The following is a 23,113-nucleotide window of genomic DNA, read 5'->3' as shown; positions in this document are numbered from 1 at the left end:
GCTCCCCATACCTGGAGCATGCTTCCTGGTCCCTGTGTTTCATGCGCCATCTGGTCCCAGTGTTACTGTGATGGGCCTGATGGTCTTTGTTTCCCAGTAGCCCCTGCTGACAGCTACTCACGAGACTGTTTTTAAAGCATATTCAAGTATGAATGAGAGAAGAACCAGTAGCAGCCAGATTGTACTTAGAGTGGAATTTTATTTGAGTGTAGGGTGAGGGGCTGGTTTTGGAAAGGAGATTGTTTCTATCCTTAGAGATGAGACAGATTAGTTGGCGGCCATGACACTGTTGGAGCATGATAAAGTGGGGGGCAAGTCAGCTCTCCGAGCACCATCAGGAAAGCCAACGTTTCCCGGGTTGCCCCCTTCACTTTTACTTCCTTCTGTGCACTCTCGATCCCGTCAGCCTGGTGCAGCTCCGGGAGAGGGGTTTGTTCTCGTCCCATAAGCGGGACACTGAGGCCAGGGAGCTGACTGTGTCCATGGCAAAACCATAGAGCTCGGACGTGCTGTGCCTCAGTACAGCAGTCTATGGGATACGTGCAGCTCGAAGGTGGCCTGGCTGGCCCGTGCTGAAGGGTGCTGGCTGGGTTTGGGGAGGTGCTGCATTTGTGACTCCATTTAAGTTGCACTGTTTGGGGACCAGAGCAACACGCTGCCCAGCATGAGTCATGAGCCAGGCTGAGCAGGCTGACCTCGTCTGTCTGTCTGTCTGGGGAAAGGCTAGCAGGCTGTAGAGGGGAGGGCTTTGCCAGGGAGGGACCCTCCCCAAGAACTGCTGGGAGGAGGCCCCTCCTAGGGGACTTGACAACAGTTCTTCATGTTCTTTCTTGATGCCCCAGCAGAGCAGCATCTGGCGCCTTGGGGCAGCCACAGCAGGACGTCCCTGGAGAAAAGACTGGAATGGTGCTGGCTAAACTTAGCTTCGGGCGGGATTTGGAGGGAGGGGTGAGAAGACTTAAAGGAACAGTGATAGTTCTCAGGGCCCATCCTGGGCCCTGGGGTGAGTGACGCATATTAGGATGTGCCCTCCTGGGCTCTGGGGTGGGCTGTGGGAGCACCCCAGCCACCCAACTGAGATGTGGGGCTTTGCCCTGTGCCAGCACCAAGGAGACCACTGTGGTGACTTGCTGGGTGGAAGGCATTTTTAACTCCGGAGCACTTCCCGTTGTGCCTACAAGAGCAGCAGGGCCTCATGGGCACTCCCAGAGCAGGGCGTGAGCAGCTGAGCGCTGACTGCTGCTGCCCAGGTGCTGCCACCACCACGTGGGGCTGGTTTGGGGCCTCAGAGAATGGCAGACGTGTGGGCCTACTGGGCAGCTCCCCCTAGAAACAGGTCTGAGCAATTCGTGGGCAAAAGGGAACACTCTCTTACTTGGAAAACCTGAATAATTCATCAATTACCACTACCACTTTTTTAGTCACCTCTCAACATCTGCTTCTTCCCCAAGGCAGAGACAAGGTCAGTAGGAAAGAAGGGAGCCCACTAGCCGCCACAGACACGGTGCTATCTGTTCCTGCCACAGGCCCAGTCTACACTGCTCACTGGTCTGTCTTACTGACTGACAGCCATCAAGTACCAGGCGTTTTTCTGTTCTCTTTAACACTTTTTAAATATTTATTTTTTGTGTGTTCACCGTCACAGAACAAAGCCACTGGCTGCCCCCGCAGTCTGGTGGCAGAGGAGGGGAAGTAGAAAGCAAATAACCCCAGTCATGGGGCTTGGTGGAGAGTGGCCGCCCCCAGTGAGCCCTGCACCCTTTGCTGAGGAGCTGCCTGAGGGTGGTGCCCCTCCTGGGGCTCTTTTCTCTCTCTTTTTTAGAATTGTCGAATATATAAATATTTCTCATATCCTGTATGACTACAGAAGAGGGTCTGAAGACGTATGTGCACAGTTTAGAAGGAAGTAAGCCAAAGATACCTGTACGTGCCACTCAGATCAAGAGCACCAGCCCGCAGGCACCTTCTTGCTCTTAGATACACAACCACCCTACCGTAACCTGTTGTGATTGGGCTAATCATTCCATCTCGACGTGTGGTCCGGGGTCCCTGTGACACTTACAAGGGCTCCACAAGGTCAAGACTGCCTTTGTAACAATACCAAGATATTCTTTGCCCTTTTCACTCTCACTCACTCAAGAGTGTGCAGTGGTTTCATTTCTTGTACAGTAAATATTGAGACGTGTAGGGGTTTTCTTGGGGGGGGGGGTCTTTGTTTTATTCGAGTAAGTTGTAAAAATACAGGGGCTTTCCATTAAAGAGCCTAAAGAAACTGCGTTCTCATTCATCCCATTTGTTTCAAGTTAGCTAATGAGTAATGCCTCAGCAGGAGATTTTTCAGACATTAATTAGGATTTTAGCACTTCTATTTTATGTTAATTGAGCAGCTCCATTGTGAGGAGGAGGAGGAGCCATTTCTCGTTATTGCCTTCCTGATGTTTGGCCCGGCTTTTACAGGCAGGGCCTAGAGAGCAAACAGACTATCAGGGATTCTCTTAAGTTATTACAGGAAATGGTGTTTAGGCCAAGATTCAAAAGAGTCAGCTTTGAAGAAACAGTATCTTCATTCGCCAACAAGCCCTCAGTACTTCCTCAGTGCCAGGCAGTGCTGGAGCTGAGGCCGTACAGTGCAGGCGACCCGTTTTTCTTTTATGGTTCATGAGGTTTTTTCCCCTAGGAAGTATATCAGTTCTATTGCTAGGTAGCACGTTGTTACAGTGTAGCAAGTTAAAACCACAACAGAAATGTACTGTCTCAGTGTGTGGGGTCAGGCGCCCTGGTGCCCAGCATTCCCTGGGTCCTCTCTCAGGGTCTTACGTAAGGCTTGGGGTCCTTTTCCAGCTCACCTTGCAGTAGCTTAACTGAGATTTTTCTGCTAGTTGTCAGCCAGGCAGCACCTCAGTTCCCTGCCCTGTGGCCCCAGCGCTCACAGCAGGGCTGCTGGCTCTCTTCCAGGTCGGCAGGACAGGGCCACTTTGCAAAACGCTCACCCAGTTAGATCAGTCCCACCCAGGGTCAGCTCCTTTGATTAGCTCAAAGTACTGGCCCCTCTATCTGTGGGCTGGCTCCTCCCATGCTCCAGGAAAGGAGATTGTACAGGGCCACATGTTGTTGAGGCTCATCTTAAAATTTTGCCAGCACACCAATCCCAAGGTCACAAAGATTTCTGCATATATATTTTTTTCAAGTCTGCAGTTTCAGTTTTTATCTTTAGGTCTGTGTTCTGCTTGGAGTAATTTTGCCTGTGACACAGATAGGGTCTATGTTCTTTTTTTCCCAAACATATCAATTTTTCCAGCACCACTTGTTGGGAGACTGTCCCCACTAAGTTGCCTTGACAACCTTTTCAGAAACCAGGACCTTCTGGGGCTTTATTTCTGACTCTTGCCTCTGTCCAGTTGTCTCTGTGCCTTTTCTTTCACCAACACCAAACTCTTTTCCTCTTACTTTGTAGGGTCAAAATCAGGCACTGTAAAACACATTTTTCTTTTATAAAATTCTTTAACTTGTCCTATATCATTTTTTTTAAATATCTGTTTTTTAAATCAGCTTGTTTATTACCAAAAAAAGCCTGCGGAGCTTTTGATTGGTATTGTATTGAGTCTGTAGACTAATTTGGGGAGTGACATCTTAACAACATTGAGTCTAAAAATTCATGAACATGGCACACCTCTCCATTGAGTGAGGTCTTGAATTTTTTGTGTCACTGTTCTACAGTTTCCAGTGAAGAGGTTTTAAGTTTCCTAAGAGAAAAAGTTGCTTTTAACGACTATATTATGGCAAGAAACATAAGAAAGGAAATATAAGGCATACAAATGAGAAAAGTTCCTGCTGGCAGATGACAGAAAACCCCAACAATCTACCCAGAAAGTCGCATAACTAGTAAATCAGCTCAGCAAGGTTACAGGATACATGAGCAGCATATAAAAACTCCATTTTATTTCTGCATACTAGCAGTGAACACATGGAAACACATTAAAATGCAGTACCACTAACAGTGGTCAAAAGAAAGGGAGAGACTGTGATACAAATTTGGCAAAACTATACAGTACTTGGATGATGAAAACTGCAAGACCACCTACTAAAGAAATCAGATAGGAACACTTGGAAAGTGTATCATGTTCCTGGATTAAGAAACTAGCAGGGTAAAGATGTCAGTTTTCCCCATATTTATAAACAGATACAACACAATTCCACTGAAAGTCCAGCAAGACCTTTTATAAAGGTAAGTATGAATACTCTAAAACCTATGTGGAGAGGCACTAGGCTGACCAGAACAGTTTTGAAAATGAAGATGAAGTGGGAGGAATCACTGTACCTCCCTTCAAGACTTTATGTATAACTGCAGTGATCCAGACTGTGTGGCAGTGGCAGAGAGAGTCACAGGTCTGTGCAGCAGACCCGGGATAGTGCCACCGAGCTTGCCCGACGTCTCCGACCGAGGAGCCAGAGCAGTTTAGTAAAGGGAGGGCGGCCCTTCAACAGCGGTGCCAGAGCAGCTGGACATCCGTAAGCCGAAAAAAAGAGCCTTGACCAAAATCTCATACCTTATACAAAAATTAGCAACTTGGGTCATAGATTTAAATGTGAAGTGTACAACTATAAAACTTTAAGAAGATAACATAGTATAGACACTCTCTGAGAGCTAAGGCTGGGTGAGGAGTCCTTAGATAGAGCACCAAAAGCACGATCCATAGAAGAAAAGTCAATTTTGGTTTCATGAAAATTCAAAACTGTTGTTACACAAAAGACCCTCTTAAGAGGACAAAAAGCAAGCTATGGACTGAGAGAAAATATTTGCCATCTGCATAGCTTACAAAGAACCTATAATCTAGGATATATAAATAACTCTAGAAACTCAGCAATAGTTAGATTATCCAGGTAGAAAATGGGCAAAAGATATCCCAGAACATAAGAAGAGATTTCCCCTGAGAGGAAGTATAGATGATGAATAAGCCATGAAAAGATGTTCAACGCTACGCGCGGTTTGGGTCATTGCAGATTAAGGGAAATGCAAATTAAAACCATGTTGAGATGCTTATTAGAACATATCAGATAAAAAATAGAGACAATACCAAAGGTTGGTGAGTATGCAGGGAAACTAGATCTCTCATACACCCATGGTAGGAACGTAAAATGGTGCGGCCATCGTGGAAAATAGTTTGGAAGTCTCTTTTAAAAACTAAGCATATGCTTCCCATATGACCCAGCAAGCACATGTCTAGTATTTATTCCAGAGACATGAAAACTGTGTCCACGCAAAACCTGTATGTGAATGTTGACAGCAGCCCTATGTGTAATAGCCAAAATAGGGAAACAACCAAAATGTCTCTAGATGGGTGAATGGCTAAATAAACCATCGTACATGCAAATCATAGGACGTGACTCAGGAATAAAGAGGAACAGACTAGTTATACACATGGTGGTCCAACTGGCTGGATCTCACTTCTGCTGAGTGAAAAAGCCAATTTCAAAAGGTCACTTGCTATACGGTTCCATTTAAAATACATTCTAGAAAGGCAAAACTATACAGAGATGAAAACAGATAATGACTATAAACTATTGAGATATCAGTCAGATTAGTGAATTAGCAGTTGCCATGGATTCAGAATAGCAGAGGAAGGGGTGTGGGTAAACTGGAAGGAGACCTTCGCAGGAATGGATCACTTCTCTGTCTCAGTTACGGGCGGTGAGTGTTACCTCATGTTAAGTATGCACTTTATCTCATCTGCAGATAGCTAATGTCAGTCCCTGGTTTTAAAATCGTACTTTAATTAAATTAGTAAGATGTAACCACTTAGAGAAACGGGGTGACAGGCACACTAGACCTCTCTGCACAGTCTTAGCGACTTCCCGTCCATCCGTAGCTTTTTCAGAAAACAAAATGTAGAGCAAAAAAAATGCTACTCCTAGATATTTTGTTTCTTAGTGTAAAGTGGAATTACTTTTTTCAGATTTTACATTCCAGTTATTAGCTGCTAGGATGTAAGAACACATTTTTTTGCATATTGACCTTGTATCTTGAACTTGTAAAGCTCACTTATTTGTTCTCTTGTTGTCTTTGTTTGCAATGGGATACTTGATGTGCAGGTTCAGTTTTGTTTCTTGCCTTCCCGTCCTAACCTTTTGTTTGCCCACCACTCGCTCTTCTGCACTGGCCAGCCAGCCAGGAGCGCTGGCCACAGTGGTGAACATGGCTGCCTTGCCTGAGGGAGCTCGCCCAGCCCTAGGGTTGAAGTGTTCAGTATCCCATCATGGCTTGTGAGGCTGGCTGTAGGTTTCTCACTACTCCCTTTTATCAGAAGAGAAAGTTCCTTTCTCTGTGTAGCTGGATGAGAGTTTTCGACCATGAATGGATGTTGACTTTTATCAAATGCTTTTTCTGCACCTAATGAAATATCCATGTTTTTTTTTCTCATTTTGTTAAAATGGTTTTTTTTCTATTATATTGATATATTCTCCTTTTTATGTATTGTTGGATTTGATGTATATTTGGAAAGACAGTCCTGCATGGGTCCTTTGCTGCTCACACAAACACTTTTGTGACCAAATGTATAGAGATTTTTTCCACACCCAGCTATCCTCAGATTCTCCAGACATCAGCTGGATGTCCTGCAGTTTAATTCAATTCTGACACTGTGTACCTGGAGGTACATTATGTCCCACAAATCTGCTCCTCACATACACACACTTCAGATGCCAGTCGCAGAACCAGGTTGTATCCTGTGCTGCTGCTGACCAGCTGCTGTAAGCTGGAGGTTCCCATGACCTGCTCCTTGAGTTCCACTAATTTGCTAGAGTGGCTCACAGAACTCAGGAAAATAGTGTGCTTACCAGATTTCTGACTTACTACAAAGCACATTAAAAGATGTGAAAGAACAGCCACATGAAGAAATAAATACACAGGGCAAGGTCCAGCGGGTCCTGGGTACAGAAACTTCCGTCCCTGTGGAGTTCAGGGTGCACTGCCCTCCCAGCACATGGAGGTATTCTTGTTCAGCAACCTGGAAACTGCAGACCCTGTAGTTCAGGATTTCTTTGACCTCAAGAGAAAAATCCCAGACAAGGGGGACCTGACAGGCACCGACTCTGGGCCTTTTCCTGGGGTCTCACCACACTTGGCACAGGCAGCCGCTGTTGGAGCTAGGGTGGGAGCTCCGGACCCTGGGTGTGGGACTTGCCCTAGCAGGGCTCAGGCAGGAGAGCCAGCGCCTCGTCCGGCTTCTGCCACACATCCACATTCTAGAGAGGAAGTGCGAGGCCCTGAGAATCCTGAGGCTACACCTCCACTTGATACACTGTTTGGTTCATTTGTTTTAGGTGGATTTCCATTTTTATTTTAAATTATGTAAGGTATTTACATGGTTCCAGGTCAGAATACATTCCCAGGGGTCTGGCTCCCACCTACCCCACACCACTGCCACCGTATGTCATTTTTATTTGCTGCCGGTTTATCCTACCATGTTTCCTTTTTAAATATAAGCAAATAGTAAAGGTTTTAATTTCCCTATTTCTTATACAAAAGGAAGCATTCTATTTTGGTCCTTGCCCAGTTCCATGTAACTGTAGATAAACCACTCTATAACGGTAGCACAGAGACCTTCCCCACTCTGCTCCTCAGCACAAGACTCCCCCGCGTGGAGAGAGCGTGGTTCATCCAGCCAACCATCTTCCAGCGGACATTTGGCCTCTCCCAGGCTTTTGAGACCACAGAAGTGTTGCAGCGACCAACTTTGTGCACACATCACTTCGGTGGCCAGTCTTTTACCTAATATATTAATGTTACAAATTAGCGACAGTTTATAGGCACCCAAATTGAAATTTGGATTATCTTTATTTTTATAATTACATTAATGTAATGCTTTTTCTTTTTCCAGAATACTTACTTTTACAGCTGTGATATCATTTGATCTCCCAAGACCCCAGTGAAATGTCATAGGTGTTAACTTAGCAAAGACTGAACTCAAGATGAGTTTCCTTTCGGAATTACACAGTTTTTTTTAAGTATTTTTAAAAGTTCTCTATTCAAACATATTGTTTGGTTAGCATCTTTATTAAGTGGAAATTAAGTTGTAAATTTGATATTTATTAAATAATGGAATGGAAATGTGGCCTTTGGAATAGTTTGTTGTTTTACTATATGGCAGTTTTTAAAAGTATCTTTGTTATGGCTAAACAGGTGAATGCATTTTTTTAATGCTATAACCCACCATTGACAAGCCCTATGTTTCTGTCCCAGTGTGACTGAGCCCATTTTAGAGTTTTAGAATTAACTTCACTAAGTATGGGAGCCATGGAGCAGCTCATGTCTGGATACATAGGATTTCAACCTGAAAAGCCTGGCCCAGCGTGGATGTTAGTGTTCGCTTTCTCTGTAACCGGTCGCTGGCCCTTTGTCCTTCCTCACTCCCCATGGGGTTTCTGCCAGTGATCCTTGGCCCAGCGGGCTCTGTTCCATGCACACACCTCCACTGCACGATCCCGCTAGCCTGTCACACAGGAAGCACCAGGAATCGAACAAACATATGGGGTCGATCCCTGACAGAGAAGGAGGGGTGATGGGAGCCTGCCCCAGGTACTGACCATGCCGGCCTGGTCTTGGGCAGCGCAGAAAGGGTAGGGGCTCGCTCCAGAGGCAAGTGCGTGAGGCCGCTGGAAGGGCAGCCTCCGTCATGCGTGGGCCAGTAGGACCTGGACATGGTGGGAGGGAGTGGACATCGGTGGCAGGAGCTTTGAGCCAGCAGAGCCCCACATGAGTGATCTGTGCGCCAGAGGTGTGGGTGAAGGGTGCTGTCAAAGAGCATTTGCTGATGAGCAGAGGCGTGTGCCAAGAAGATGATTCTCTCTGCTGATGGGCCTGCCTATGGTTCTGAAGTCACATCGCCTGCCTGCCTAGCAGGAGTCCAGGACAAACCTGCTTTCCCTTGAAAGGCACCAGGAACACCTCAGACTCACCCACATGTGCCAGGAGAAGAGGTCCTCACTGGGCTCGAGCCCAGGGATGAGTATGTGCTCAGGGGCCTCTGAGCACAAACTAGTGAACTTACCTTGTCTCATCCATGAATCCATGTTCTTACTACTTAAGTGACTTAGATTTTCAAGTCAGAGAGGTTAGAAAAAGCCCCATTTCCATGGACTCTTCTGTTAGCGTCATTCAGTAGCTGCCTGGAGAGGATGCCAGGACCACTGCCTGTATAATGGCACCATCTTAGTCCATTCAGGCTGCAGTAACAGAAATACCACAGACCATGCAGCTTAAACAGCAAGCATGCATTTCTGTCAGCTCTGGGGCCTGGGGGCCAGGGCCAGGGTATGGGAGGGCCACCTCCTGGCCCACGGACAGCACCTTCTCGCCTCATCATCATCAGGCTGTAGGCAGCAGGGACTCCCTGGGTCTCTTTCATATGGGCACTAACCCTGTCATAAGGGCCCCACCCTAGGAATGATGGCTTTCTAGTGCTGAAAATACATCAGAATTTTAAACCTGGACCTTTCATGAGCAAATGCCATGGGAACCTGAAGCACACTGCCCATGTTGTTCTGGAGGCCATGACCGGCCAAGTGGCAAGGTCTGCAGGTCCCTGGTGACAAGCCTCGCATGCCACAACATGGTGGGGTCAGTCACCCCTGCCTCCATCCTTCCCTTGGCCCCACGACAGACTCTGTGGCCGGGCCCTCCTGGACCTGGAGAATAGGCTCCCCTCCTGCGTGGCTCTGCTGGCTGTGCAGACTGACGCAGAATCACAGACATGGCCTTCCGTGCTAAAGCTTTGTGTTGGCCTCACCCCTAGTTGTGTCCTCCAGGCACATCTCACTGCACATCTTGTGGTTGGGGTGAGCCTTGGGGCCAAGGGTGCAGAGCCTAGGCTGGGGCTCCTGTATGGCCGTGACCTCTTACCATGACTCCTGGTGGGGTTGGGGGGGGCATGTTCTGCTTTCTCTTTGCCTGAGGCCCCTCAGCTCATCACCTGCACTCATCAGCCTGAGAGCCAGGCAGTCGGGTGGGGGAAGCTGGCCTCATCCCAGAGCGCTGGATGCCTCTCGCTACCTGGGCCAAACAAACCAGCCTGCATCCCAGCAGCACCCTGATGCTGCAGGGAAGTTGAACTTGCTCATCATAATCTGTGCTGTAACTGAGGGGACATGTGGGGTTTATCCCCTTAAGCAAACTGCTCTCTTTTGAATCATCCTGTTTTAAAACAGGAAGGCAAATTCTTCAATAAATAAACTTGATTCCTGGTTTCTTCCTTTGGGCCTGTTTGAGACAAGTGGGGAAAGAGAAATCAAGTCACAAGCTGCTTGCTCCCATCATCCTTCATCTTTATTCAGTGACGTCACAAGCTTAGGCTGTAATCATGTTCCTTTCCAATGATCTTCCTCCTCGGTCTAGAATGTCAGCCTGCCGTGTGGTGTGGCATTTTTGTAAACCTCCATGACAGCATGGACCCGACTTACATTGGGTGACTGTCCCCCATGTAAGGGAGCATGGGAAGCCTGAGACCAATGCCACTGCTTTCTGTCTGAAAGAGTAAGGTTCAAACTGAATCGTAGGAAGCCACATCCTTCTTGTGGGTGAGGGGTGTGATTAATTTTCATCATTGTGCTTTTTAAGAGTAGCTTTACGTGTCTGTTCACTTCCACTTCCACTGTTTAGCTCCACTTAAGTCAACATTTGAAAGCCCTCTAAACACTAATTTATCCTGTGCGTGCCATTGCATTGCATCCAGCCATCAGATAGCCTCAGCTTGTGTCAATGTTCAGTCCAGAGACTGTTCAATCCAGGGAACAAAGAGGGACTCGTTTCCACCACAGAAATCCAGACAAAAGAGCCTTATCACTCCGGGCTGTAAACCAGGCTGCGCAAATGTGCGAAACATAGGGAATATCATGCCTGATCCCAGAAACTCCTCTTCTCTTGACGGTTCCCTGTCTTCAAAGACAACATCCAGAGTGCCGTCTCTGCTGGAAGCAAACCATCCAGGAATGCCACCTCAAGTGTGTCCCGTCCCCGCCGTCCCCATGGCTTGGCCTTAAGCGGGCCAGTCTCCACATCTGGGAAGGAAGGGCCAGCACCCTACCCATCACTGGAATCAAGCAGGAGAGCTTTGAAAGACACAGTCTGAATTTGAATCTCGGGGTAGGAGCTAGAAAAGCTGAAGAAAAAAAATTTCCCTGGTTTAATTTTTAAAAACACATATACACTATGTCTTTTCATGGCGCCTCCCTGTTTGACACAGAGGCAAAAAAGCCACACGCAGGTCGTCACCCAGTCAGTGCTTCAGTTTGCCAAGTCATGGCTCCTCCACCAAGACTGAGTCTAAGTCTTTTTCCTCCGTGACAGGGTGAGTCAGTGAAGTACTTCCTGGACAACCTGGACCGGATCGGCCAGCTGGTGAGTAGAGACCCGCCCTAAGAAGCCGCCCTGGCGCTAGAACACACCTGAGACCAGAGCGGTCTAGGTGCGAGGCTCGCAGCGCCTTCTCGGGCTTTTGTCCGTGCTCTGTGTCCCGTGGGGACGGGGAGGGGTGCGCAGAGGCCAGGGTGGCCTCATTCTTGTGGAGGCAGTGTTCACATTCTTGCTCGTGAGCCTTTAGTCACTGCTGAATGGAGATGTGAAGTGGTGTCTCTGTAAGAACCCTTCACCCGGGTCACCACAGAGGAGGCAAGACTTCTTTAGTTAGTAAACAGATTTCCTTTAACTTTTTATTAGGGCAAATTCAAATATATGCAGAAACAGTCAAACGAAACCCCAGGTTCAACAATCACCACCCATAGCCAATCTCACTGCCCCAGCCCCACCTGCCCTCCAGGAGCAAATCACCCTATTGTTTCATCGGAAATAGTTCCAAGTGTATCAGCAGGGAAGCCGCTGAGAGTCATAACCACTGGACCATATCGCTCCTTAAAAACCAACAGCTGCCCCTGCTTATCAGCTAGCCACTGTCAGTGTGGCGATTTTCCCAGTTGCCCTGTTTGTCTGCTTGGAGAAGCTGCTTTACTCCACCAGTTGGTGTCAGCCTCCTACGAAGGTTGTGCCCACACCACCCAAACTTCTTTTGATGTGTAGGTTTCTCCCTCCATCTTTCCTTCCTTGTAGCTTCTATGTAGGAGTCGCTGGAGTCTTTCTCCCTAGGGTTTCTCTCCTGGATTTTGCTCTTCTGTCCCTGCAGGGTTACTGAACGTGATTGTCCCCATGTACCTGTGCTTTGGGAGCTGGAACTACAGGCTTCACCATCATCTGGTGTTTTGGCAAGCCTGCTGTCTAAGTGCTTATGCACAGTACTCACTGCAGGTCTTTCATGGTGTGGAATCAAAGTGCCTCAAGAGTGACCGCAGTTCCTGTGTTGCTAAGTAAAGACTTTGAGAGTTCTCCAAGAATAACATATTAAACATATTGCAGACTAAATTTAAACAACTTTGCAAACCTAAATTAAATTAGTTCATAGTAAAGTTTTGGAATACATATGCTTTGAAAGTTAGAAAAATTACAATGTAGCTGTGGTGCAGAAACAAAGAAGATGGCCAGTTTCCCTGGGACAGAAAATGGGTGGGTTCCGGACTGGGGCCTCCGAGCATGAGCCCACTGCATCTGAAGCGCACTCAGTGCCCTCACTTTCCGTTCCATGGCGAATCCAGCCTCGTGAGCAGGAGCTGTCTTGGTGCTCGGCTCAGCTTCTCGCGTGTGAGTCTGACTCTCCTTTCCTGTTCTCCCATGTTCTTCCTCCTGAGTCTCTCCTTTGGCCTGTATCTTACAGAACTACTTCCCCAGCAAGCAGGACATCCTGCTGGCGAGGAAGGCCACCAAGGGCATCGTGGAGCACGACTTCGTCATTAAGAAAATCCCTTTCAAGATGGTGGATGTGGGCGGCCAGCGGTCACAGCGCCAGAAGTGGTTCCAGTGCTTCGATGGGATCACATCGATCCTGTTCATGGTGTCCTCCAGCGAGTATGACCAGGTGCTCATGGAGGACCGGCGCACCAACCGGCTGGTGGAGTCCATGAACATCTTCGAGACCATAGTGAACAACAAGCTGTTCCTCAGTGTGTCCGTCATCCTGTTCCTCAACAAGACGGACCTCCTGGTGGAGAAGGTGAAGGCCGTGAGCATCCGGAAGCACTTCCCGGACTTCCGAGGTGACCCGCACAGGCTGGAGGACGTGCAGCGCTACCTGGTGCAGTGCTTCGACCGCAAGAGGCGGAACCGCAGCAGGCCGCTCTTCCACCACTTCACCACCGCCATAGACACCGAGAACATCCGCTTCGTGTTCCACGCGGTGAAGGACACCATCCTGCAGGAGAATCTGAAGGACATCATGCTGCAGTGAACGCGCACTGGCTGCCTCCCAGGGCACCGGTGCACACCTGGCCTGGGAGCCCAGGAGCGCGTAGGACAAGGGGCCGACGGAGGCTACTGGACCCTGGGCGCGCGTGAAACTACTGAAACCCAAGCTCTGGCTTCGGAGCTGATGCATAAACCTAGTAACACAGCTCGCCCTCTCCTCCCAGACACTTACTCCTTTGTAACGCAGTTGAATCAAGGCGTGTGTGTGAGTGTGTGTGTGTGTGTGTGCGCGCGCGCAGGTGCGTGTGAGTGCACACACGCTCTGCCTCTAACAACAAAAACCAGTGGCCCTGCAGATGGCTCTCCCTCACCCTCAGGTCTTCAGCGAGGCAGACTGGCTGAAAGCTTTGCCTGACTGTAGGCGCATGCCGATGCTGCTAAACTCAGGGCCCCGGCCCTGGGGCCTCAAGGCCACCTCCCAAAGCCAGCGAGTTGCCTTTTAAAACTCTTTGTGCCAGTTTCCTGATAGCCCCCGGTCCTGGCGTGTTAGATCAGGCCGAGGGCCGCAGCTTAGAGGGTGGGAGCAGGGGCTCCACAGCATGAACTTGCCTTAATGCTCTGCAGCAGGCACTGGTCTTCCTGCCTTTCAGAGGGCCCAGCATCACCGCAGAGGGTGGAAACAGCTTGCTGACAGCAAATGTTCCTCCACCAGGTGCACACTGGTGCTCATCACTCCATACCCACCCTTCCCTCCCCCCACTGACTGGCAGAAACATTGGCCGGCTCACCTGGAAGGTGACCCTGTGTCTTACAGTCATCTTTGGAGACCTGCAGTGGCTGCATTTCCCATGTCCCTCTTTTGGAAGCAGTAGGGAGCTTCCGGTCCTCTCAGGCTTCTGAAAGCTGGCCAGGTGACCAGCAGAGCCTAGTGCACAGCTGCTTGGTGAGTGCCTAACACTGACCTTTTGGGAAGCCTGCAGACTATGGAGAAATCCAAGTTTCTCAAAACTAGCACTTACACCAGTGCCTTTAGACAACGGCCCCTATTTTCAGCGCCTCCTTAAATTTGACTCTTCCCAGGGTCCCTTCCTCCTTGTCTGCACACATAACAGGTCAATACTACAAGCACAGCTCCCACCTGGCCAGAGGCTGTGCCATCGACGTGAGCTAGTAGCCCTTGCACTCAGATACTTGCCCAGTGACCTTTGTCCAGGTGTCTTCCACTGTGTTTAAAAACACATCACATTCCAAACCGGCCCCCACTGTGTTTTGCTCTACTAAAAAGTCTGTCTAGTGCGTACAGGACTTTGCCTAGCATTTAAATGAAAAAGCAGCTTCGTCTATAGCCAGCTCCAGAATGTTACTGTGGTTCAAACACCCATCCTGGGCGCTTGCCCTCAGGCCACACTGTTCCCAGTCCTCGTGTCCCCATTGCATCTCTTGGCTCATTCTCACAAGCCACATCCACATTCATTTGTGGCAGATGCTGACCCAGAAGGAGGGAAAGCCTGCCTCTAAGTCATCCTTGCTGCCACAGTGCTCTTAGCCAGGAGGCATCATGAAGCTCTTCCTCTTTGGTGCTCCAGGTGTATGCTGGTGTGCACTGGGATTTGGCATCTTTTTGGCTAGAGAAAAGTTGCTGTTTTTGTACTGCTTCCTGTGGCTCCTTATCAACTGAAGGACGTGACCCAGGATCAGTGCCAATGACCATGGTTTAAAGGAAAACACTCATTGACAGGCTCCCCTGGGGCAGTTCTAAGATCTTTTTTTTTTTTGCAGCTGGGTCCTAGGTGGTGAGTGCTCCCCACCGGGCAGTGTTCCGGGCCGTACCAGACTGCTAAGGTTCAGAGCTGCCCCACCAACCCGGGAAGGCGGTCATGGTTCTGGTAGAGATGCCGCCACAGCCGGTGTCATTAGAAGCCTCCCCAGCAGGTGTAGGTCAGCCTGCCCAGGGCTGTGCGTTTTCTCTTAAACAGCCTGATGCCCTTGCTGGCTGGCCTTCAGAGTGGGAAGCATGTAAGTAAGCAGAGTGAGGCTGCCCAATGGCCTGCAAGTGGGGTGTGGTGTCCCAAAGGCCTGGGGCCCTCTGCCTCTTCCCGGGAAACCCATAAGGGCCCCCAGCTCCAGCTTCTGGGCTTCGTCATCATTGGAGAAGAAGGTGACTATTTGCAAGGCTGAACTAAAGCATTTACAACTTTTCTACACATAGATTATAGCCGTTTTTGTCTACAGAAACCTTAGGCTTTTGTATTTTTTTACTTTCACTGTTACCCTTTTTTATTGACTTGTTGAAGCAGAGATAGCTGTGCCTCATCTACTATTGCAAAATGTAACAATAAACTTCCTCAAAATAAGCTCTTCTCATACTGCTTACACAGAAGGACACATGTAGGTTTTTGACTGAAATATTTGTAACTCTTCTGTTGGTAGAGAAATTGTTCCGAAGATTTTGCATTATAGCTTTGTAATGTATAGAGATCTCTAGAATTCTTGCCTCTGTAATTTTTTTACTTTCTGGATAAAAGAAAAAAGTCTGATTATTTTAACCCCAAGATCAAAAACTAATCTTGAAATAAGATTATTGGTTATGACTGACTGTCTTGGGGGTCCTGGGGACAGACCTTCACTAACTTGATATCATAAGATCAGGGCACCCATTCGGTGGGTGTCCGGGCGGCCTGCTCTTTGAACACTGTGTTCGCATCAGCAAGGAGGGTCTCTTTTGATTTGACCACCTTCAGTCTGGGTGTTTTTAAAAATAAACCCTTAGTCTTTCTTTGCTTAATAGAAAATATTCAACATTCAAAACTAGCATTATGTTAAATTTTCAGCCCTCAAAATTAAGAGCAACTAACTCATCCTAATTTTACTTGAGGTTTGTTATTTGATAATCAAAGTTTTACTTTCACATGCTAAACAAAGCCTCACACACAGGTACTGACACAAATACCATTTTGAATGAAAGCCTGGAACACAACAGAGTCGTAGAGACACACACACATGGGTGTGCGTGCATGCAAGAGAGCCTGCAGCTCCAAGATCAGAAAGCCTAGAAGGACCTGGTGGTTGACCTTTGACATGTCCTGAAACCAGGGACCAGGGGAGGCCAAAGGGAAGGATGGGATTGGGAGTCTTTGCCAAGCCCCCAGGGTCATTGTCTGGTGGGATCGCCCTCTCTGTGGATTCCTGACCCCCTGGCGGTTTGACTGTGCAGCCAGGGGTGAGAGCCCCTGGAGTAGAAAAGTGACCCCGGAGGGTTGCTGGGATTCCGTGTTTAGCATGGTGAGTTCCATGTCACGACGTGGTGACCACGAATCACTGTGACAGCATCCTGCCTCAGGAACACAGTGCTGTGTGTTTTATTTTGTGGTTTAAATAAGCCAAGAGGCCCTTTCTCAGCCTGTCGCAGCGTGTGGACCACCTCTCCACACAGTCCGTCATGTGCTTGACAGCCTCATGCTGAAATGGTTCCTGGAAACTTAGGAAGCTTTGCTTCAAAGAAAATGCCTGCTGTTTTGGGCTTAGCTCTTGGTGCAGCAGCCAGCCCCTGGAGACAGTCCTTACCCCTGATTCCATGTGTCATGGCCTTGGCGCCGGGTGGTGGGCCCACAGCTGGGAGGCCCGGCCCAGCACCGTGAATGGGCTGGTTTATCGCCTTGACTTTTCGTACCTTGCACCATTTGTGAGGCCTGTGCTGGACCCTGAAGAGAAGGGTGTCCGTCTCCAGGAGGTGGCTTGTTTCAGAAGCTGACACAGGTTATGGTCCTTCCAGGGTGCATGACGTTAGCTTTCCTGTGCTCAGGGAAGAGGAGCCCTTGGGCCTTTGGAACACTGTCACTGCCTACACATCCCATGGTAGTGCGTCCCCTGCCTTTGCTGAGGATGGCCTGCTCCTGTGGGTGCACTCTCACTGCCAGGCCTTCCCTGCAGAACTCTCCAGAATGTGGAGGCTGGTGATTCTTTAGTGTACAGGCCGACACTGAAACAGGTGGATTTGCCCTCTGCACAGGGACTAATTGCCTAAAGCCCCTCCTCACACCCAGGGTGGCCCCTCGGAGGAAAGCATGCCTCCAGTGGCTCTGCTGGCCCGGGCCACTGGCTGTGCCTCACACTCAGCCTGGACACCCCAGGGCTCAGAGCAGCACTTTGCAAGCATGGGGCTGCACCTAACACACTTCTTGCTGAACTAGTCCCTAGGAGAGCAGACTTTTTCCAAGGCCATATCCCAGATGGTAACAGGAAAAGGAGGAGGCTAACCAGAAACAAGCAAATTGTCAAGTATCCTGGCAGGAGGGGTATTCTTAGGAATTTGTGTCGGGTGTAGCAAGGGGTAGGAAGTGTGGTAGAGGTCAGAAACAGGCCATGGGGTTCCAGCCCAGATAGGCCTCAGCGAGCAGTGGGCTGTCCTCACTGACAGGCACTGCTGGCCAAGGGCAGCTGCTCTGGCATCAGACCCCACCTGTGGTGACATGTTCCCCTCACAACCCACTGTACGCAGCAGAATGCCCAAAGTCACTGTGAGGCTGCTTTATACAAAACCCAGGGACTCTGCATCAGGTGACAGTAACTACGGCTGTGTTGCTCAGTTCACAGCACAGAGTGCAGACACAGCTCAGCCCAAAGGCCGTTCTCTATTTCTGAGCTGTTGTAGAAGGTCGGTTTCTCCCCCCGTGGGTTTTCTTTTTCATGTGTGCATAACCTGAACCAAAGGGAAACACCAGAGCAGCTACTCGGGGTTCCTGAATCAGCCCCAAGTTCTCCTTGGGCCAGCAGGCAGGCTAGTGGGCATTGTTCCAGGCCTGTTGCTTGGCACTTTTTCTTAGCACTGAGTCCACTTAATTTTGTATTTTTAAAAGCTGATGTATTTCACCCCATGAACATAATCCCAGCCAAGGTGGGGTCTCCCTGTGGAGCCACACCTTGTGTGCACATAGCCAGGCCTGGGCCACAGCCATGCCTTGTTCAGTGGGGCTGATCAGGAGTCTGAGGCAGGGTACTTAGAAACCTGAGCGTCGGACTATGAAGTAAGCAGACCCTCTGGCCTCCTGCCGCCCTCCAGCTCAGGCGTTCACCTCTTCCCATTGATTCCAGAATGACTCGTCAGAAGGGAAGCTGGAGGATGGGGCTGCCTTTCGGTGTCTGCAGTCTTTGCCCTGAAGTGGGGGTCAGAAGCTGGTCTGCAAGCACTTTCCAGTGGCCCGTGGGCCTGCTTACGTCAGCCCCCCACTCTGCCGATGTCTCTTCTGCATGGTGGGTACCCCTGTTCAGCAACTGGCTCCCGTGGAAGCCTTGGGGTGTCGCAGGTGGGCAGCCCACCACCGCCTTGGGACACGTTAGTGCCAACTGAGCACTCAGCGCTCATGTGAGACTTTGAAACTGGGATTGCAAAAACTGAGCCAGACTCGACCTGCAAGTCAGGCTAACGAGGTCAGTTCTCTGTGGCTCTGCTGCTCTGCCTGGGTGAGCCCGAACACCTCTCCCGACTCACAGGTGGACCAGTGGCCAAGGCCTAGTTGGAGGCATATGCAGTCGAGCACTTGGGCCACATTCTTCATCGTATTCCCTGGTACATTTTTCAACAAGCCAGTCTATGTAGAACTTTTAAATTTCTGTTGAGTCTGTCCATCTGTGGAGTCCTATAGTATTATCTTCTGACCTATTATGCAAATTGATTGAAAACATGCAACTGTCTTTCACCTTAACTCCATTCAAACCAACTTTAAACGTCACAGGTGTGTTACTCTGCTGGCTCCAGGCAGTGTCTATGCTCAGCCGCATGTTCATCCTTATGTCCTTGCCTCACCTTGATGCTGTATTGTGTGGCTCCGTGAGAGCTGTGCCTGCAGCTGAAGGGGCATGGAGGACCCGCAGAAGGATGAGCAGCAGAGACATTTTGGCTTTAGCATTCACAACAGACACCATGCTTTGCACCCCTGGAGGGTCTTCACACAGAGGAGATCCCGAGAGTGACAGCCGAGTGCCTATGCAGGTACTTCTCCGAAGGGACGCAGCAGCACTGGGCCAGGCCTGGGTTTATGGATACCAAGTGCCAGCTAGAATATAGTGGAGTGCAAGGAGCTCATTGTAAACCACAGGTACTGTAACATGTTTTGTATATATGAACTTCATAAATCTATTAAAACTTGCCCAAATCACACATTTTCCTGGCGTGCTGTACCCCATGGAGACACCAGCTCAGGCTGCTCCCCAGCAGCTGTGCAGTGGTCTCTAGAACGGCAGGACATACATGACTGTGGGTCCCTGGCTGTACTCGTGTTGCATCCATAGGCCTCCTGGGTGGAGCTCTGCCACTGGGTAGCCGCCTTCCCAGAAGCAGTCTCCCTGTGGCTTTGGTGGGGTATATGGTAGGTGCCATGTGCCAAGGCCTCCAGGTGGGAAAGTAAGGTAAGTGGTTATCACAGCCTTGGGTCTGGGCCTTAGACTCCCCTCACCCCCCCGTCCTGCCCCTGCCTTCCATCCTCTCAGGCGCTGGTTCTCAGCAGGAATCTCACCCACTGTCCTGTGTTTATTCAACAACAAACTCAGCCTTTCAGCCTAGTGACCATTACAAGCAGAGACCTACAGTGCAGGTGGCATTAGGAACACAGCCAAGTAGCCGTGTTGAACCTGCAGACTCAGTAGAAAAATGCCACCGGTGAGCTTGGTATAAATAGAGGCCTACTCCAGCCCCTCTCTGTGTTGTCACATCCCAGGTATCAGCCTTGACCCTGGAGGACACAGGAGCAGAGTAAGCGTTCATGGAGCAACTCATTTTGGTGGATACGTTCTTTGAGGCATCCGGCAAAGCAGCCTGAACCTAAGGGGCACCAGAGAGTGTGCGTTGGGGTGACAGGCATGAGTTGGAGACACGCCTGTCCTTCCACATGGATGAGGAGCAGGGGCCCCACGTGGGGAAGAGCGGAGCATTGCGATTATAGACAGTGTCTTGCCTGGAAAACTGCCTGCCCGGTAATGTTCTGACCACCTTACAAAGTTCTTGCGGGCTTCCAAGGAGGAAGGAGTTACTAAATTCAGTGTTGAATTCTCTTGTTTTCAGTTAGGCATCTAGGATTTCATCCTCTTCCCTCAAGCCTTTTTTATTCATTTGGGTTTCTGGCATTTATTAATTTTGAGAATGAAAATGTAATATGAAAGCATTACAGAAAATACAAATTATGCAGAATTTATTCTGTACATCAACCATCCATGACCTCAGTACTAAGATGCCTACATTTGGATGTGTTTCTACTTGACTTCTAGACTTTTAAAAGTAAGAGCGATGCCAGCTAGTAGCGTGGTCAAGTTGTGATTGGAGCTCACATGAGGACAAAGGGTGCCACTGAGAGACGCCCACAGGGGGCTCGTGCTGCAAGGCTGAGGGGCTCCGTGCTCCAGGGCAGGGAAGGACACGCAGCTCCACAGGCCTGCCTTCACCTTTTTAGGCTTCACTCCCACTCGGAGTCAGTGTCTACACAGGTGCCCTGCACCACACGGCTGCCCTGGGCCCCGGGAGAAAGCAGGCTGTGTGTGGGAAGCCTGGCCAGAGGAGAGGAACCAAGAGTAAGTGACAGGGTGGCCACGCTGCCCAGTGGGCCTCAGTCCTTCCCTCAGCAGAGCTGCTGTCCCCATCAGCCACTGAAAGGGACCTCTCCAGTGGGACATTCAAAGGAAATGCTCCAGGTCAGTCCCAAGGGCCATGGGTGACAGACAGCCGAAGCTTGATGTCATTTCAGGTGAGCAATGCCTGGTGTCCCCTACTTTTCCCGTTGTGTGCAGGTAGGACAGGTGGACACAGAGGGAGGCTGCAGCACCCGGGCCACTGCCGGCAGCTTGCTCAGCCTGCAAGAGCCTTTCCAGGAAAGACCAACGCAGCGCCCACCACTCTTTACTTGCAAAGTTCCACTTGTGTGTTAGATGCATGTTGCAAAAGCCAGTGAAAATGAATCTCCTTTAGTTGCTAAAGGCTGCAGGAGGGAAAAGGAGGTGATGGTCAGCTTCAGACGGGCCCAGGGCCACCTGGGAGTGTCCTGGCTGTCTGGCAGGTGAGCGGTGCCTCCATGTGCTAGGCCCGGGCCAGGATCAGTGGTGAGCCAAACCCGCTTTCTAGTCAGCCCTCCGTGACCACACCCACAGGAGACCTGTTGGATGTGTAAGTGTGTGAGGCTCATGCCTACAGAATTGATACGGGTGGCGTGTCATCCTCAGCTGAGAGGTCAGGGTGGTGGGGCCCTGTGGGGGTGTAGGGCCCCGTGAGCACAAAGGAGTCTGAGGCCCGGACTCCAGGCCTGTCCCAGTTTCAGTACAACAAAGGGTGTTGCTTACACTGCTTGGGGAGCAGCCGTTTGGGACGGCCTCCCTGCAACCCGGGTGGCCTGTTCCCATCTGACTTGCTGAGAGCCTGGGTCCTTTAGGGGTGGCAGGAGGTCCTCCCAGGGGTGATCCCTTAGCAGCCAGGAGGCAGGTGGGGGCATTCAGCAGCCCTTCGATGAGCAAGGCCTTGGCTCACTGGTCACCACTGAGGACTGTGGAGGGTGGGGGTAGTGGATGGAACATGTAGTGGCCCTGGGACATTTCTTGGAAATTGCATTTTAAAATAACCCCCCGATATAAGCCTGCTTTCTTTTGCGTCTTTACCCAAGAAGTTGAATTCAAAAATAAGCTTCCACTATTGTGGGTTCCCATTAGGGTGCTGGGAAGGGAGCCTCCACTGCCCCCCCGCCAGTCACCCATGCTGGCTGGCTGGCTGCAGGTGCGTCCTTGCACCAAGGCAGTGGGTGCCTGCCGGCTGGCCAAGAACTGTCAGTTTACTGTCTCCTTGGCACCAGTGCCATCTGGGTGCAGAGCTGCTGCACAGTGACCAGGACCAGCAACTCCAGCCTGGGGCATAGGGCTGTGACAGCCGAAAGCTGGCCTGGGGACTCTGCGTGTGCTCAGGGGCCCTCAGGTCTGTGAGACGCCTTGCAAGGCCCTGACCCACCCAGGCTTCACGGGGATAATAATATTCCTGTTGGGGACTCGCCCTTCTTGTACAAATCCATGAAGCCCCAGCAGCTCCAGGCCCTGTTTACGTTGGCATCTTTGCCCAAGAGTGCCGGCCACCCACCCAGGCCGCTCCCTGGACCTCCGGGGAGTCTCAAGCGGAAGCATTGCAGCTGCCAGAGTGTCCTGGTGACCTCAGCTGAGCGGTGCCGGCTCCTTGTGCCTCCGACTTCCTCCAGCTCACATTTACCCGGTGCTTGCCCCAGAAAGACCTGGAGTCACAGGGTCCAATCAGAGCTACCTGGGTCTGAATTTCAGCCCTGCTGCTTCACAGCCTCAGGCAAACAGCCAGACCTTTCAGCTTCCTCAACAGTAAAGTGGGGTGAGGGCCTCAGCTGCACCATGATCAAGATGTAGGAAAGCCCCTCATACTTCAAAGGACTTGTTCAAAGGTGAAGGTTATTTGCAGGGAAGCTTTGTCCATCTTCCCCAGGCTTGGGTCCTGCAGGCTGCCTGCCCTGCACCCGCCTGTCGGGTGGAGGGCAGCTCCTGGTGTCCCCTCATGGACCGTGCGCATGCGCATTTTTGTGTGTGTGTGTGTGTGTGTGTGTGTGTGTGTGTGTGTGTGTGTGTGTGTGTGTGTGTGTGTGTGTGTGTGTGTGTGTGTGTGTGTGTGTGTGTGTGTGTGTGTGTGTGTGTGTGTGTGTGTGTGTGTGTGTGTGTGTGTGTGTGTGTGTGTGTGTGTGTGTCCGTCCTTCCCTGGAATGCTATAGCCTCTCCTTTTAACTTTGTGGGATCTAAATGCAGACTCTGCTATGATGGCAGCTGTTGGCTGCACCAGGGCACATGCAT

The 23,113-nt window shown here is 50.1% G+C and overlaps 1 protein-coding gene across 3 annotated transcripts in view; it reads left to right on the top strand.

Annotated features, from left to right (window-relative positions):
* The window catches only part of GNA12 (G protein subunit alpha 12), a 99,725-nt gene extending 83,865 nt beyond the window's left edge, over positions 1 to 15,860 (top strand). For all 3 annotated transcript variants that reach the window (XM_073214955.1, XM_073214956.1, XM_073214957.1), the window contains 2 exons: positions 11,342 to 11,392; positions 12,756 to 15,860. In XM_073214955.1, coding sequence (XP_073071056.1) covers positions 11,342 to 11,392; positions 12,756 to 13,325 — 621 coding nt within the window. In that variant the 3' untranslated portion in view covers positions 13,326 to 15,860. The remainder of the gene's footprint in view (positions 1 to 11,341; positions 11,393 to 12,755) is intronic.
* Positions 15,861 to 23,113: the final 7,253 nt, after the last annotated feature.

This window comes from Manis javanica, chromosome 10 (genome assembly GCF_040802235.1).
Source record: "Manis javanica isolate MJ-LG chromosome 10, MJ_LKY, whole genome shotgun sequence".
Lineage (NCBI taxonomy): Eukaryota > Metazoa > Chordata > Mammalia > Pholidota > Manidae > Manis > Manis javanica.
This window is presented reverse-complemented; position numbering and strand designations above follow the sequence as displayed.